Source organism: Pleurodeles waltl, chromosome 5 (assembly GCF_031143425.1).
Source record: "Pleurodeles waltl isolate 20211129_DDA chromosome 5, aPleWal1.hap1.20221129, whole genome shotgun sequence".
Classification (NCBI taxonomy): Eukaryota; Metazoa; Chordata; class Amphibia; order Caudata; family Salamandridae; genus Pleurodeles; species Pleurodeles waltl.
The window spans coordinates 1811731159-1811747560 of record NC_090444.1 but is presented as its reverse complement, the minus strand read 5'-3'; the positions used below and the strand labels follow the sequence as shown (position 1 = coordinate 1811747560).

Here is a 16402-nt window from a genome sequence, read left to right as displayed (position 1 = left end):
TGGCTGCGGCTGTAGCTCTGGTAGAATGATCATGCAAAACTTCAGGTGGTTGCTTCTTGGCCAGTGCACAGCAGAATCTTAATGCAGAGTACGACCCATCTGGAGATAGTCCATTTCAGCACCGCTCAACCTTTCTTCGTACCCACATAACCAACAAGGAGTTGATTGTCTGCCTGGAACTCTTTTGTACACTCAATGCTCTTTTTTGGGGGTGGGGGGGTGGTGTAAAAAGTAAACCAGGTGACTGATACATGGAAGGGCATGACAACTTTCAGCAGAAAGAAGGCCCCAGTGTGGGGAATGGAGATGCTAGTGCCAATAGCTTGCCAGATGGAATCACTGGTGTCTAGGATACAACGAATTGTGAACTTGGCCATGTCCCGATCATCCTGTATTGCTTGAACAGAACAGGACGAAGGTCTTCTGGGACACTCGGAGGACTTGAGCCAATGAGTGACAAAGAACATGGAAGTGGCAGCCCTGCAGGCAACCTACATTGATGAAACAGAGGGAAAAATTGGTAAAGGAAATTATTTTTTCCTAAAGGCCTCCACCCGTTTGAATTCCCCTTCAAGGCGAGTAGTCAGAAAAGTGTTTCGGATTGTCCAGCTTTTAGACACCTGCACCAGTAAGCTCTCTGCAGAGGGTTGTGGAGACAAAAATGCAGAGTCATCCAGGGCAGGTCGGTGATATCTTGTGATTATGGGGCCAGAACCAGCCTTAACCCATGCCCCTAAAAGGGTATCAGTTACTGCATCATTAAAAGGTACAAGGGGCTGAGTAGTGGTTTAGCCCAGTTGCAGAACCTCATTGAAAATATTGTTTTTGACAGCAAGGGTGGAAAGTTAAAGGTCAATAGCTTTGGATGCTCTCCCACATGACCACTGCAAAGGAAGCATTCTCTAGAGGGGGAAGGCCCTGGGAGTGTGAGAAGGGCAGAAATAGGAGCGGTATGAAGGCCACTGGCCTCCTGAAGGTCATCATACCAATTCTCTTCTTGGTAGGGTTGGTCAAGCTTGTCACATGTGTTATAATCATTGTCCAAATTAGTGCCCAACAAATAATGGAAAGTCTGGGATCATCCCGGTAGAGGAAAAATGTCAACCGCAGATTGTGGTTTGACGGAAACCAAGCATCGCCTCAGTGGAGGTCACAGCATCGCTGACTGACTTGGACAGCACAATGGGCACCTCGTTTTCTGGCATCGGCATTGTTACACCATGAACCTGCCTCGAGAGTGGCCCTGGGGGAGCCCGATATCAGAGGGCCCAACGGGCATCAAGGATGACCCTGCCAGCAGTATCCCACATGAGGAGCCTCTTGGCTCTTTGAGGCCTGCAGGTTCGCCAGATGGAGGGGATGTGAAGAGTCTGAGCAGGACTTTGTGGAACTCTTTGACTTGCCTCCGTGTTTAAAACAGCCACAGAAATTCTGGATGTGCCAGGTCACTGGGCGCAAGATTGAAAGGCATGGCTACAAACTTGCGCCTTCTCTGGAGAATGAGAGTGGCTGGAAGGGGCAGAGTCACACTAGGGCTTTTTAAGTTTCTTCTTCGACTTACCTTAACATTTGGAGCGCAACAATGATTGGCCTTGGGGTTGAATCCAATGACTCAGGAACGGAACTAACTCTCGGACATGGACCGGTCACGATGTGGAATCTTGCAGTGCTTGGTGACAGTTTCGTCTCATAGTTCTGTATGGCCTTCAGATTCATCAATGCAAAGTCACTGCAGGCCTTGGATTTTGACTCCACCACAAGCACACTGATGGGGATCTGTCACAGATATCTGCTAGCGACAGTCCATATAGTGTTTAATGCCTGTTTTAGAGGGGACATATTTCTTCCACAATTCCAACATTGTGAGTTAGAGAGTCTCTCAAAAAGGCAAGAGGTAACTACAGATGTTTGACTGGTGGGGTGAGAAGAAAGAAACTGAAGCCAAAGCCCAGCAGTTTTGCCTATATAGGCCATGCATGTCATTTCCGGAGTGGAGCACGTCAGTGCAGAGCCATGCAGAAGTACTGCTGAAAAATGTTTTCAATCCTCTCTGATGCCTGAGAATATTCAAAAGGTAAGGAATCTATAGTTTTAAGTCTGTATTAGACCTTGATTGTATTTTCTAATCTTTTATCTGATAGTTTTTCATCCTTCCGCATGAGTACTCTAGTGTCGGTCCGGATCCCCTCAGTTTGTCTCTCTTTCGAGGGCATTTACTCAATTATTTAAAGGAATTTAATAGCAGGAGGCTCCAGCATTGCCAGAGTCAATCCTCAGGCCAGGTCACAGAGCTCCTCCCTGTCCCTCCTTTTTTTGTTTTAGGTCAGCAGCGAAAAACAACTGATTTCTAGCCATAGCACATACACAGATATGAAGCTTCCGCACACATTCAAAAATACTACTGGACTCTCACAATGGAATGTCTGATAAACTTTTATATTATCTTAGAGATTGGAAGGCATCTGACTCTCAAATATTAATGTAGGTGGCAATGATTTAACACTTGCAGTTATACTGTGTAGGGAGACTTCACCATCAGTGAAGTGCTGCATAAGGCACCCATGTAAGACTTTTTAAATAATAATTCTTCAAATAATCTTCATAATATAAAGACCACATTAGTATATCCCCATTCAAAAGAAAATGGGAATGGACCTGAAATGGGAATTGACTTTGGTGTGCTGTTCATCTACTTCTACTGCCCTCCTGCTATACCCTCCTTATGCCCTGATCGTGGATAACATATCAATAGAACATATAAACCAACAACAGCAACTCCATAAATTAGAGTATATTTGTCATAATACATAAACCTCATACTTAGTCATTCCATCTGACAGCCAGATTGAGACTACTGGTGATATGAGCTCTTCCAAGAACTCTCTCTGTGCGTCATGGTCCTTCAACTCGTTGCTAACGGAGATCAATGCTTCCATTAAGGTGCTTTTTTCCATTGGTGTTAGCATCAGCTCATTTCCCAGCATTTGCTTTACCTGGTTAAATAAAACCTCAAGATTTGGCTGAAAAGAAGAGACAGAAAGTCAGAATTTGTAACAGGAAGGGGCTAGCAGACCATCATTTAAGCTGGCAGTCCAACTGCAATAGCGTATGTAAGGCCTCAATTATGAGGTCATACCAGATTGGCTCATTTCCAGACATAGAAATAAAGACACTTTTATTCATTTAAAATTGTACATTGGCCAGATTAAATAATAACAGCCTTTTAGACCAGCAATGAAGATTTCTGCGCTGTGAACTACTAAGATGGTTATGAGTGTTAATTACTTGTTAAGGTGTTTAATTGCTTAGTAACAAGTTCAAGTAGCACTGGGCATAAAGACCTGTATCTCTAAAATGTGTATAATGCAACTAGTAAGACTGTGTCAAGGTACCACATTAAGGCAGAGGAATTTTTTGTTTCTAAATATGAATGATGATCACATGACAGAAAAGATAGATTACTGCAGGAGTTTAGTCAAAGGGTTAACAAAGCATTCCAATAGCTTCTAGAAACCCAAGCTTAAACTAACTTAGTAACAAAAACAGTTTGAAAAGAGTTTAGATAGTCAAGATATCTGTTTTCAAGAAAAGCTTAAACATTTTTATATTAATACTTTTTAACTATGTCAAGGCTCATTAAGAAAACTGCACAGTCCCTGATGCTATTGGTACACTAGAAAAACACAGATACTGTGATGCATGGTATTCACTGGGTCAGCAATCAAGTGTATCACTTGGGGTTTTCCTTCTTGGAAGGAGCAATAATGAGCTACTGGAATTCACACCCAATTAGACCATGTTTAACCTCTTTCTAAGCAGTTTTCCCTTTCAGGTTAAACCAGGATTTCCCTGGAAAGGGAAACATTTCAGATGTGTTCGAGCAGAATGCAAGCCAGAATACATATTCTCGTACAAATTAGAATCTGCGCTAGAATCAAGGTTTGTGAGGCACTTGTAATAAAGCTTTTAATGCAAAATGTTCATTCCTGGATTTGCTCTTTAATAGTCAGTATTGTGGCAGGTCCACTGTAATTCCTGCTAAAGACTTTAGACTAAAATCATTTTAGGCTAACTCACCAAGACAAGTTCCGCATTGTTCAGACACAATTCTTTAATGCAAGAGCAGGCATGTCTTCTTGCATTTTGTACTGCTTTCGGTCTGGCACCCTGTGAATTAAAATCACATAATAAATAAGCATTAAACAAATAGATTCGAAACCACATTAACTTGAGTCAGCATTTCAGAATAAAATATTCATTTCAAGCAATGCAAGGGTCATGAAGTATATTTACATACACAACAAAAACAGAATAGGACAAACAGCTTTCAAGCATTTCTTTGCTGTATTGAGGCTATAGCCTATTTCAACAGTATTTTACTAGATGTAAATGCAAATTACATTGCTCAAAGATTAATAAAAAGATGCATTACTATATATTACCTTAAAATAATGCAGCTTTTAAACGCAAGACTGGTTGAATCTGCCCAATAGGGATCAGTGTCTTTACCGGGTTTAAATAACTATTTCACTAGCGATCATCTTAGGGTCTTGGATAGATCTTAGCATTTAACACCCCTCCAAAACGTGCTCTTCATTGCTCCCATAATTTCATACCACTAGGATGCCCGTAAGAGAACAACACATTGACACATGATCAAGACCTCGACTCCTTGACTTACATAACTCGGTCCCTATTACATTTCCTTCCATTTAGAATATCACATATAAAAGCAGAAATTATATAAAGGGAAGAGAAATGAGCTGACAAAAAAGAAAAAAAGAAAAGAAAAAAACTTAAGACATTCGGTTGATAATCTATTAACAATGGAAGCTCCAGTACAGATGACTAAGAATATCAAGGCTTTTTTGAAGGAGCACGTCTATACAAAATCGAGAGGGCTGCATCGTAAGACTGTCTGCGATGCAGGGGGAATTTATTTCACACGCTTTGGACCTGCCCAGTCATACGCCCCTTCTGGCAAAAATTACTCTTAGAATTAGGGAAGGTACTTCAGGCTACGCTATTAGATAACCCTAAATATATCTCATTAGGTATCCCAAATGATGCAGACCTCAGCTGATGAAACTGCTGTTTTGTAATTTAGGCCTGTTGATTGCCAAAAGAGACCTGGCCAGGTACTGAGGGGCCCCTGAGGCACAAACTATACCAGAATGGAAGCGAGGGATGGATTTACATATGGTGGCAAAGCGGGCGCTATATATTAGCAGAGGATGCCCTCGGAAATTTCATAAGATATGGGGTGGCCGGATTAAATACTATGACCTTGATTCCCAAGATGATGCAAATGCAGAGATGCCTACTTGGTGCTGATATCCCGAACTGCCTAAGTGGTTGTGCCCATGTGCAGGATATTGCCCCCCTGTAAAACCTTAAATTGATGATATTCTATCATGGGACATTATTTGGTGTACCACTGCTTCTTGCGCCGCCTTGTGTTATGCTTTGGACATGTGCTTATGTTCGTTTTGTTATATATTAAAAAAATAAAATAAAAAAACACTATAAAAATATTTAGGAAAAAAATAAATAAATTAAAAAAAAAAAAAAAAAAAAAAAACGAACATCAAGGCTTACATGAGCTCAACACAATCTTACAGACCCTCTGCAAGGAAATGCCTCCTTGGCATGGTTACCCCCTGACTTTTTGCCTATGCTGATGCTATGTTTTGAATTGAATGTGTGCTGAGGCCTGCTAACCAGGCCCCAGCACCAGTGTTCTTTCCCTAACCTGTACTTTTGTTTTACACAACTGGCACACCCTGGCATCCAGGTAAGTCCCTTGTAGCTGGTACCCCTGGTACCAAGGGCCCTGATGCCAGGGAAGGTCTCTAAGGGCTGCAGCATATCTTATGCCACCCTGGGGACCCCTCACTCAGCACATACTCGTTTTGTCCTCACCTGTCAAGCAGTGTGTAAGTCGACATGGCACTCCCCTCAGGGTGCCATGCCAACCTCACACTGCCTATGCAGCATAGATAAGTCACCCCTCTAGCAGGCCTTGCAGCCCTAAGGCAGGGTGCACTATACCATAGGTGAGGGCACCAGTGCATGAGCACTGTGCCCCTACAGTGTCTAAGCCAAACCTTAGACATTGTAAGTGCAGGGTAGCCATAAGAGTATATGGTCTGGGAGTCTGGCAAACACGAACTCCACAGCACCATAATGGCTACACTGAAAACTGGGAAGTTTGGAATCAAACTTCTCAGCACAATAAATGCACACTGATGCCAGTGTACATTTTATTGTGAAATACACCCCAGAGGGCATCTTAGAGGTGCCCCCTGAAACTTAACCGGCTATCTGTGTAGGCTGACTGGTTTTAGCAGCCTGCCACACTCGAGACATGTTGCTGGCCACATGGGGAGAGTGCCTTTGTCACTCTGTGGCCAGTAACAAAGCCTGCACTGGGTGGAGATGCTATTACCTCCCCCAGGCAGGAGCTGTAACACCTGGCGGTGAGCCTCAAAGGCTCACCCCCTTTGTTCCAGCCCTACAGGGCACTCCAGCTAGTGGAGTTGCCCGCCCCCTCCGGCCACGGCCCCACTTTTGGCAGCAAGGCCGGAGGAAATAATGAGAATAACAAGGAGTCGTCACTGGCCAGTCAGGCCAGCCCCTAAGGCGTCCTGAGCGGAGGTGACTGACTTTTAGAAATCCTCCATCTTGCAGATGGAGGATTCCCCCAATAGGGATAGGAATGTGACCCCCCTCCCCTTGGGAGGAGGCACAAAGAGGGTGTACCCACCCTCAGGGCTAGTAGCCATTGGCTACTAACCCCCCAGACCTAAACACACCCTTAAATTTAGTATTTAAGGGCTCCACTGAACCTAAGAATTTAGATTCCTGCAACTTACGAAGAAGAGGACTGCTGAGCTGAAAAACCCCTACAGAGAAGAAGACGACACCAACTGCTTTGGCCCCAGCCCTACCGGCCTGTCTCCCTCCTTCAGAAGAAAACTGCTCCAGCGACGCTTTCCCCAGGACCAGCGACCTCTGAATCCTCAGAGGACTGCCCTGCTTCCAAAAGACCAAGAAACTCCCGAGGACAGCGGCCCTGTTCAACAAAGACTGCAACTTTGTTTCCAGAGGAGCAGATTTAAAGACCCCTGCAATCCCCGCAAGAAGCGTGAGACTTGCAACACTGCACCCGGCGACCCCGACTCGACTGGTGGAGAACCAACACCTCAGGGAGGACCCTCCGGCGACTCCAAGACTGTGAGTAACCAAAGTTGTCCCCCCTGAGCCCCCACAGCGACGCCTGCAGAGGGACTCCCGAGGCTCCCCCTGACCGCCTGACTCTGAAATCCCGACGCCTGGAAAAGACCCTGCACCCGCAGCCCCCAGGACCTGAAGGATCGGAACTCCAGTGCAGGAGTAACCCCCCAGGAGGAGCCCCCCCCTTGCCTGCCTGTACCGCTGAAGAGACCCCTTTGTCGCCCATTGATTCCTATTACAAACCCGACGCTTGTTTGCACACTGCACCCGGCCGCCCCCGCGCTGCTGAGGGTGTACTTTTTGTGTGGACTTGTGTCCCCCCCCGGTGCCCTACAAAACCCCTCTGGTCTGCCCTCCGAAGACGCGGGTACTTACCTGCTGGCAGACTGGAACCGGGGCACCCCCTTCTCCATTGAAGCCTATGTGTTTTGGGCACCACTTTGAACTCTGCACCTGACCGGCCCGGAGCTGCTGGTGTGGTGACTTTGGGGTTGCTCTGAACCCCCAACGGTGGGCTACCTTGGACCCCAATCTGAACCCCGTAGGTGGCTTACTTACCTGCAAGAACTAACATTATTTTACCTCCCCCAGGAACTGTGAAAATTGCACTGTGTCCACTTTTAAAACAGCTAAATGTGTTTTATGTAAAAAGTATATATGCTATTGTGATTATTCAAAGTTCCTAAAGTACTTACCTGCAATACCTTTCAAATGAGATATTACATGTAGAATTTGAACCTGTGGTTCTTAAAATAAACTAAGAAAAGATATTTTTCTATACAAAAACCTATTGGCCTGGAATTGTCTTTGAGTGTGTGTTCCTCATTTATTGCCTGTGTGTATGTACAACAAATGCTTAACACTACTCCTTTGATAAGCCTACTGCTCGACCACACTACCACAAAATAGAGCATTAGTATTATCTCTTTTTGCCACTATCTTACCTCTAAGGGGAACCCTTGGACTCTGTGCATACTATTCCTTACTTTGAAATAGTGCATACAGAGCCAACTTCCTACATTGGTGGATCAGCGGTGGGGTACAAGACTTTGCAATTGCTGGACTACTCAGCCAGTACCTGATCACACGACAAATTCCAAAAATTGTCATTAGAAATTGATTTTTGCAATTTGAACTATTTTTCTAAATTTTTAAAAGTCCTGCTAGGGCCTTGTGTTAGTCCCTGTTAGCATTTCTTTTAGAGTTTAAAAGTCTTGTGATAGTTTGAATTAGAGCCTAGAACTAGTTTTAGATTCTTAAAAAGTATTCCAACTTTTAGAAGCATAATGTCTAGTACAGATATGAATGTGGTGGAACTCGACACCACCTCTTACCTCCATCTTAAGATGAGGGATCTAAGGTCACTCTGTAAAATAAAGAAAATAGCAATGGGCCCCAGACCTTCCAAACTACAGCTCCAGGAGCTTTTGGCAGAGTTTGAAAAGGCCAACCCCTCGGAGGATGGCAACAAAGAGGATGAAGATAGTGACTTGGAGGAAAAATTCCCCCTACCAGTCCTAACTAGGGAGAACAGGGCTTCTCAAGCCCTGTCTCCAAACATAATAGTCAGAGATGCTGTTTCCCTCACAGGAGGGACCAACCTCTCAGAAATCACTGAGGATAATCCCAGTGAAGAGGACATCAAGTTAGCCAGGATGGCCAAAAGATTGGCTTTGGAAAGACAGATCCTAGCCATAGAAAGGGAAAGACAAGAGATGGGCCTAGGACCCATCAATGGTGGCAGCAACATAACTAGGGTCAGAGATTCTCCTGACATGTTAAAAATCCCTAAAGGGATTGTGACTAAATATGAAGATGGTGATGACATCACCAAATGGTTCACAGCTTTTGAGAGGGCTTGTGTAACCAGAAAAGTGAACAAATCTCACTGGGGTGCTCTCCTTTGGGAAATGTTCAGTGGAAAGTGTAGGGATAGACTCCTCACACTCTCTGGAAAAGATGCAGAATCTTATGACCTCATGAAGGGTACCCTGATTGAGGGCTTTGGATTCTCCACTGAGGAGTATAGGATTAGATTCAGGGGGGGGCTCAAAAATCCTCGAGCCAGACCTGGGTTTATTTTGTAGACTACTCAGTGAAAACACTGGATGGTTGGATTCAAGGCAGTGGTGTAAATGATTATGATGGGCTGTACAATTTATTTGTGAAAGAACATCTGTTAAGTAATTGTTTCAATGACAAACTGCATCAGCATCTGGTAGACCTAGAACCAATTTCTCCCCAAGAATTGGGAAAGAAGGTGGACTATTGGGTCAAGACTAGGGTGACCAAGACTTCCACAGGGGGTGACCAAAAGAAAGGGGTCACAAAACCTCCCCAGGGGAAAGGTGTTGAGACATCCAAAAACAAAAATAGTAAAGAGTCTTCTACAGGCCCCCAAAAACCTGCACAGGAGGGTGGGCCCAGAGCCTCTTCACAATCCAATTTTGGGTACAAGGGTAAAAACTTTGATCCCAAAAAGGCCTGGTGTCGTAGCTGTAATCAGCCTGGACACCAAACTGGAGACAAGGCCTGTCCCAAGAAAACAACCACTTCTAACTCCACTCCAGCTAACACTGGAATGGCTAGTCTCCAAGTGGGATCAACAGTGTGCCCAGAGCAAATCAGGTGTCACACTGAAGCTACATTAGTCTCGGAGGGTGGGGTGGATCTAGCCACACTGGCTGCCTGGCCTCCTAACATGCAAAAATACAGGCAGCAGCTCTTAATTAATGGGACAAGTGTAGAAGGCCTGAGGGATACTGGTGCCAGTGTCACTATGGTGACAGAGAAACTGGTTTCCCCTGGTCAATACCTGACTGGACAAACTTATCCAGTCACCAATGCTGACAATCAAACTAAAGTACATCCCATGGCTATGGTAACTTTAGAGTAAATGTATGAGGTGTAGACCATGTGGCTGCCTTACAGATTTCTGTCATTGGTATGTTTCCTAGAAAGGCCATGGTGGCACCTTTCTTTCTATTGGAGTGTGCCTTTGGTGTAATAGGCAGTTCTCTTTTTGCTTTCATATAACAGGTTTGAATACATTGAACTATCCATCTGGCAATGCCTTGTTTGGATATTGGATTCCCTGTATGAGGTTTTTGGAAAGCTACAAACAATTATTTTGTTTTGCGAATTTGTTTGGTTCTATCAATGTAGTACATTAGTGCTCTTTTTATGTCTAATGTATGTAATGCTCTCTCAGGTACAGAATCTGGTTCTGGGAAGAACACTGGGAGTTCCACTGTTTGATTTAAGTGGAACGGTGATATGACGTTTGGCAAGAATTTGGGATTTGTGCGTAGAACTACTTTACGTTTGTGTATTTGTATAAAGGGTTCTTGTATGGTAAAGGCTTGTATTTCACTTACTCTTCTGAGAGATGTGATAGCTATTAGGAAGGCTACTTTCCATGTTAAGTACTGTATCTCACAAGAGTGCATGGGTTCAAATGGTGGACCCATGAGTCGTGTTAATACGATATTGAGGTTCCACGAAGGAACTGGTGGTGTTCTTGGTGGAATAATCCTTTTCAGACCCTCCATAAATGCTTTTATGACTGGGATTCTGAATAGTAAAGAAGAATGTGTAATTTGCAGATAAGCCGAAATTGCTGCCAGATGTATTTTAATGGATGAAAAAGCTAACTTGGACTTCTGTAAGTGTAGTAGGTAGCTTACAATGTTTTTTGCAGATGTGTGTAATGGTTGGATTTGATTATTATGACAGTAATAAATATTTTCCACTTATTTGCATTGCAATGTCTTGTAGTAGGTTTCCTAGCCTGTTTGATGACCTCCATGCATTCTTGTGTAAGTTCTAGATGTCCGAATTCTAAGATTTCAGAAGCCAAATTGCTAGATTGAGCGATGCTGGATTCGGGTGTCTGATCTGTTGTTTGTGCTGTGTTAACAGATCTGGTCTGTTTGGCAGTTTGATATGAGGCACTACTGACAGGTCTAGTAGTGTTGTGTACCAAGGTTGTCGTGCCCAAGTTGGTGCTATTAGTATTAGTTTGAGTTTGTTTTGACTCAATTTGTTTACCAGATCCGGAAGGAGTGGGAGAGGGGGAAAAGCGTATGCAAATATCCCTGACCAACTCATCCATAACGCATTGCCTTGGGAGTGAGGCTGTGGGTACCTGGATGCGAAGTTTTGGCATTTTGGTTTTCTTTTGTTGCGAATAGGTCTATTTGCAGTGTTCCCCATCTTTGAAAGTAAGTTTGTAGTATCTGGGGATGAATTTCCCATTCGTGGATCTGTTAGTGATCCCGACTGAGATTGTCGGCTAACTGTTTTTGAATTCCTGGTATGTATTGCGCTATTAGGCGAATGTGGTTGTGAATCGCCCATTGCCAAATCTTTTGTGCTAAGAGACACAACTGTGTCGAGTGTGTCCCTCCCTGTTTGTTCAGGTAATACATTGTTGTCATGTTGTCTGTTTTGACAAGAATGCGTTTGTGGGTTATTATAGGTTGAAATGCTTTCAACGCTAGAAACACTGCTAGTAGTTCTAACTGATTTATATGAAGTTGTTTCTGTTGAGTGTCCCATTGTCCCTGGATGCTGTGTTGGTTGAGGTGTGCTCCCCACCCTACCATGGAAGCATCTGTTGTGATCACGTATTGAGGCACTGGGTCTTGGAAAGGCCGCCCTTGGTTTAAATTTATAGTATTCCACCATTGAAGCGAGGTGTATGTTTGGCGGTCTATCAACACTAGATCTTGAAGTTGACCCTGTGCTTGTGACCATTGTGTTGCTAGGCACCGTTGTAAGGGCCGCATGTGTAATCTTGCGTTTGGGACAATGGCTATGCATTATGACATCATGCCTAGTAGTTTCATCACTAATTTTACCTGGACCCTTTGGTTGGGGTGCATGCCCTGTATTACATTTTGGAATGCTTGTACCCTTTGTGGACTTGGAGTGGCAATCCCTTTTTTGTGTTGATTGTTGCTCCCAAGTACTGTTGTATTTGACACGGCTGTAAGTGTGATTTTTGGTAGTTCAGTGAGAACCCTAGTTTGTGAAGGGTTTCTATGACGTATTTTGTGTGTTGAGAACACCGTTCTTGTGTATTGGTTTTGATTAACCAATCGTCCAGATACGGGAATACATGTATGTGCTGTCTTCTGATATGGGCTGCCACTACAGCAAGGCATTTTGTAAAGACTCTTGGCGCTGTTGTTATCCCGAATGGCAACACTTTGAATTGGTAATGTACCCCTTGGATTACAAACCTTAAGTATTTTCTGTGCGAAGGATGTATGGGTATATGGAAATATGCATCCTTGAGATCTAATGTCGTCATGGAGTCTTGTTGTTTGAGCAAGGGGATTACGTCTTGAAGTGTCACCATGTGAAAGTGATCCGATTTCATGTAAAGATTTAGTGTTCTGAGATCTAAAATGGGTCTTAGAGTTTTGTCCTTTTTGGGTACGAGAAAGTACAGGGAGTAAACACCCGTTCCTTTCTGATGATTGGGTACTAGTTCTATTGCATCTTTTTGCAACAAAGCTTGGACCTCTAGCTGTAATAGATCCATGTGTTGTCTGGACATGTTGTGTGTTCTTGGAGGGACATTTGGTGGTAATTGTAGAAATTCTATGCAATAACCATGTTGGATAATGGCTAGGAACCACAAGTCTGTTGTTATTTCCTCCCAGTTTTGGTAAAAATCTGTTAGTCTCCCCCCCACTGGTGTTATGTGTTGGGGATTTGTGACACTGAAGTCACTGTTTATTTTGAGGGGTCTTTGGACTTTGGAACTTTCCTCTAGTTTTAGGGAACTGTCCACCTCTGTATTGTCCCCGAAAGCCTCCTCTCTGATACTGGCTCTGGTATGTGGGTCTGGTTTGTGAGGTTGAGGGTTCTGTGGTTTGGGCCCGAAACCCCCCTCTAAATTGTGTCTTCCTAAATGTGCCTCTGCTCTGTGGGGAGTAGAGCGCACCCATGGCCTTGGCCGTATCGGTGTCCTTTTTAGCATCTCGATAGCTGTGTCCACTTCCGACCCAAACAACTGCTGTCCATTAAAAGGCATATTAAGCATAGCCTGTTGGATTTCGGGTTTGAATCCTGAGGTGCGTAGCCATGCGTGTCTCCGAATAGTGACCGCTGTATTTCCAGTTCTTGCAGCTGTGTCTGCTGCATCCATTTCCGATCGTATCTGGTTATTCGAGATACTTTGGCCCTCTTCCACCACTTGTTGTGCACGCTTTTGGAACTCTTTGGGCAGATGTTCTATAAAGTGTTGCATTTCATCCCAATGAGCTCTGTCATATCTTGACAGCAAAGCCTGTGAATTGGCAATGCGTCATTGATTGGCTGCTTGTGCTGCAACGCTTTTCCCCGCTGCGTCAAACTTTCGACTTTCCTTGTCGGGTGGTGGTGCATCTCCAGAGGTGTGTGAATTAACCCTTTTACGTGCTGCGCCTACTACTACTACTGAGTCAGGTGTCAGTCGTTGCGTGATGTACACAGGGTCTGTAGGGGGAGGCTTGTACTTTTTCTCCACCCTAGGTGTGATGGCCCTGCCTTTTACGGGCTCTTGAAATACTTGCTTTGCGTGTTTCAGCATTCCTGGTAACATTGGAAGACTCTGGTACTGACTATGTGTTGACGACAGAGTATTAAATAAAAAGTCATCTTCAATAAGTACAGTGTGCAGTGTCACATTGTGAAAAGCAGCTGCTCTGGACACCACCTGTGTGTAAGCAGTACTGTCTTCAGGTGGTGATGATCTTGCTGGGTAACAGTCGGGACTATTATCTGATACAGGCGCATCATAAAGATCCCATGTGTAAGGAAATGCCTCCTTGGCATGGTTGCCCCCTGACTTTTTGCCTTTGCTGATGCTATGTTTACAATTGAAAGTGTGCTGAGGCCTGCTAACCAGGCCCCAGCACCAGTGTTCTTTCCCTAACCTGTACTTTTGTATCCACAATTGGCAGACCCTGGCATCCAGATAAGTCCCTTGTAACTGGTACTTCTAGTACCAAGGGCCCTGATGCCAAGGAAGGTCTCTAAGGGCTGCAGCATGTCTTATGCCACCCTGGAGACCTCTCACTCAGCACAGACACACTGCTTGCCAGCTTGTGTGTGCTAGTGAGGACAAAACGAGTAAGTCGACATGGCACTCCCCTCAGGGTGCCATGCCAGCCTCTCACTGCCTATGCCAGTATAGGTCAGTCACCCCTCTAGCAGGCCTTACAGCCCTAAGGCAGGGTGCACTATACCATAGGTGAGGGTACCAGTGCATGAGCATGGTACCCCTACAGTGTCTAAACAAAACCTTAGACATTGTAAGTGCAGGGTAGCCATAAGAGTATATGGTCTGGGAGTTTGTCAAAACACGAACTCCACAGCACCATAATGGCTACACTGAAAACTGGGAAGTTTGGTATCAAACTTCTCAGCACAATAAATGCACACTGATGCCAGTGTACATTTTATTGCAAAATACACCCCAGAGGGCACCTTAGAGGTGCCCCCTGAAACTTAACCGACTGTCTGTGTGGGCTGACTAGTTCCAGCAGCCTGCCACACTAGAGACATGTTGCTGGCCCCATGGGGAGAGTGCCTTTGTCACTCTGAGGCCAGTAACAAAGCCTGCACTGGGTGGAGATGCTAACACCTCCCCCAGGCAGGAGCTGTGACACCTGGCGGTGAGCCTCAAAGGCTCACCCCTTTGTCACAGCCCAGCAGGGCACTCCAGCTTAGTGGAGTTGCCCGCCCCCTCCGGCCACGGCCCCCACTTTTGGCGGCAAGGCTGGAGGGAACAAAGAAAGCAACAAGGAGGAGTCACTGGCCAGTCAGGACAGCCCCTAAGGTGTCCTGAGCTGAGGTGACTAACTTTTAGAAATCCTCCATCTTGCAGATGGAGGATTCCCCCAATAGGGTTAGGATTGTGACTCCCTCCCCCTGGGAGGAGGCACAAAGAGGGTGTACCCACCCTCAGGGCTAGTAGCCATTGGCTACTAACCCCCCAGACCTAAACACGCCCTTAAATTTAGTATTTAAGGGCTACCCTGAACCCCAGAAAATTAGATTCCTGCAACAACAAGAAGAAGGACTGCCCAGCTGAAAACCCCTGCAGAGGAAGACCAGAAGACAACAACTGCCTTGGCTCCAGAAACTCACCGGCCTGTCTCCTGCCTTCCAAAGAACTCTGCTCCAGCGACGCCTTCCAAAGGGACCAGCGACCTCTGAATCCTCTGAGGACTGCCCTGCTTCGACGACAAGAAACTCCCGAGGACAGCGGACCTGCTCCAAAAAGACTGCAACTTTGTTTCAAGAAGCAGCTTTAAAGAACCCTGCAACTCCCCGCAAGAAGCGTGAGACTTGCAACACTGCACCCGGCGACCCCGACTCGGCTGGTGGAGAACCAACACCTCAGGGAGGACCCCCGGACTACTCTACGACTGTGAGTACCAAAACCTGTCCCCCCTGAGCCCCCACAGCGCCGCCTGCAGAGGGAATCCCGAGGCTTCCCCTGACCGCGACTCTCTGAAACCTAAGTCCCGACGCCTGGAAAAGACCCTGCACCCGCAGCCCCCAGGACCTGAAGGACCGGACTTTCACTGCAGAAGAGACCCCCAGGAGTCCCTCTCCCTTGTCCAAGGGGAGGTTTCCCCGAGGAAGCCCCCCCTTGCCTGCCTGCAGCGCTAAAGAGATCCCTTGATCTCTCATAGACTAACATTGAAAACCAGACGCTTGTTTCTACACTGCACCCGGCCGCCCCCGCGCTGCTGAGGGTGAAATTTCTGTGTGGGCTTGTGTCCCCCCCGGTGCCCTACAAAACCCCCCTGGTCTGCCCTCCGAAGACGCGGGTACTTACCTGCAAGCAGACCGGAACCGGGCCCCCCCTTCTCTCCATTATAGCCTATGCGTTTTGGGCACCACTTTGAACTCCGCACCTGACCGGCCCTGAGCTGCTGGTGTGGTAACTTTGGGGTTGCTCTGAACCCCCAACGGTGGGCTACCTTGGACCAAGAACTGAACCCTGTAAGTGTCTTACTTACCTGGTAAAACTAACAAAAACTTACCTCCCCCAGGAACTGTGAAAATTGCACTGTGTCCACTTTTGAAATAGCTATTTGTGAATAACTTGAAAAGTATACATGCAATTGAAATGATTCAAAGTTCCTAATGTACTTACCTG

General features: G+C 45.6%; 1 protein-coding gene across 1 annotated transcript in view; it reads right to left on the bottom strand.

Annotated features, from left to right (window-relative positions):
- The window catches only part of LOC138296834 (exportin-5-like), a 723294-nt gene that overhangs the window by 401498 nt on the left and 305394 nt on the right, over positions 1-16402 (bottom strand). The window contains exons 16-17 of the mRNA XM_069236301.1: positions 4078-4167; positions 2821-3020 (exon numbers count right to left, since the gene is read on the bottom strand). Coding sequence (XP_069092402.1) covers positions 2821-3020; positions 4078-4167 — 290 coding nt within the window. The remainder of the gene's footprint in view (positions 1-2820; positions 3021-4077; positions 4168-16402) is intronic.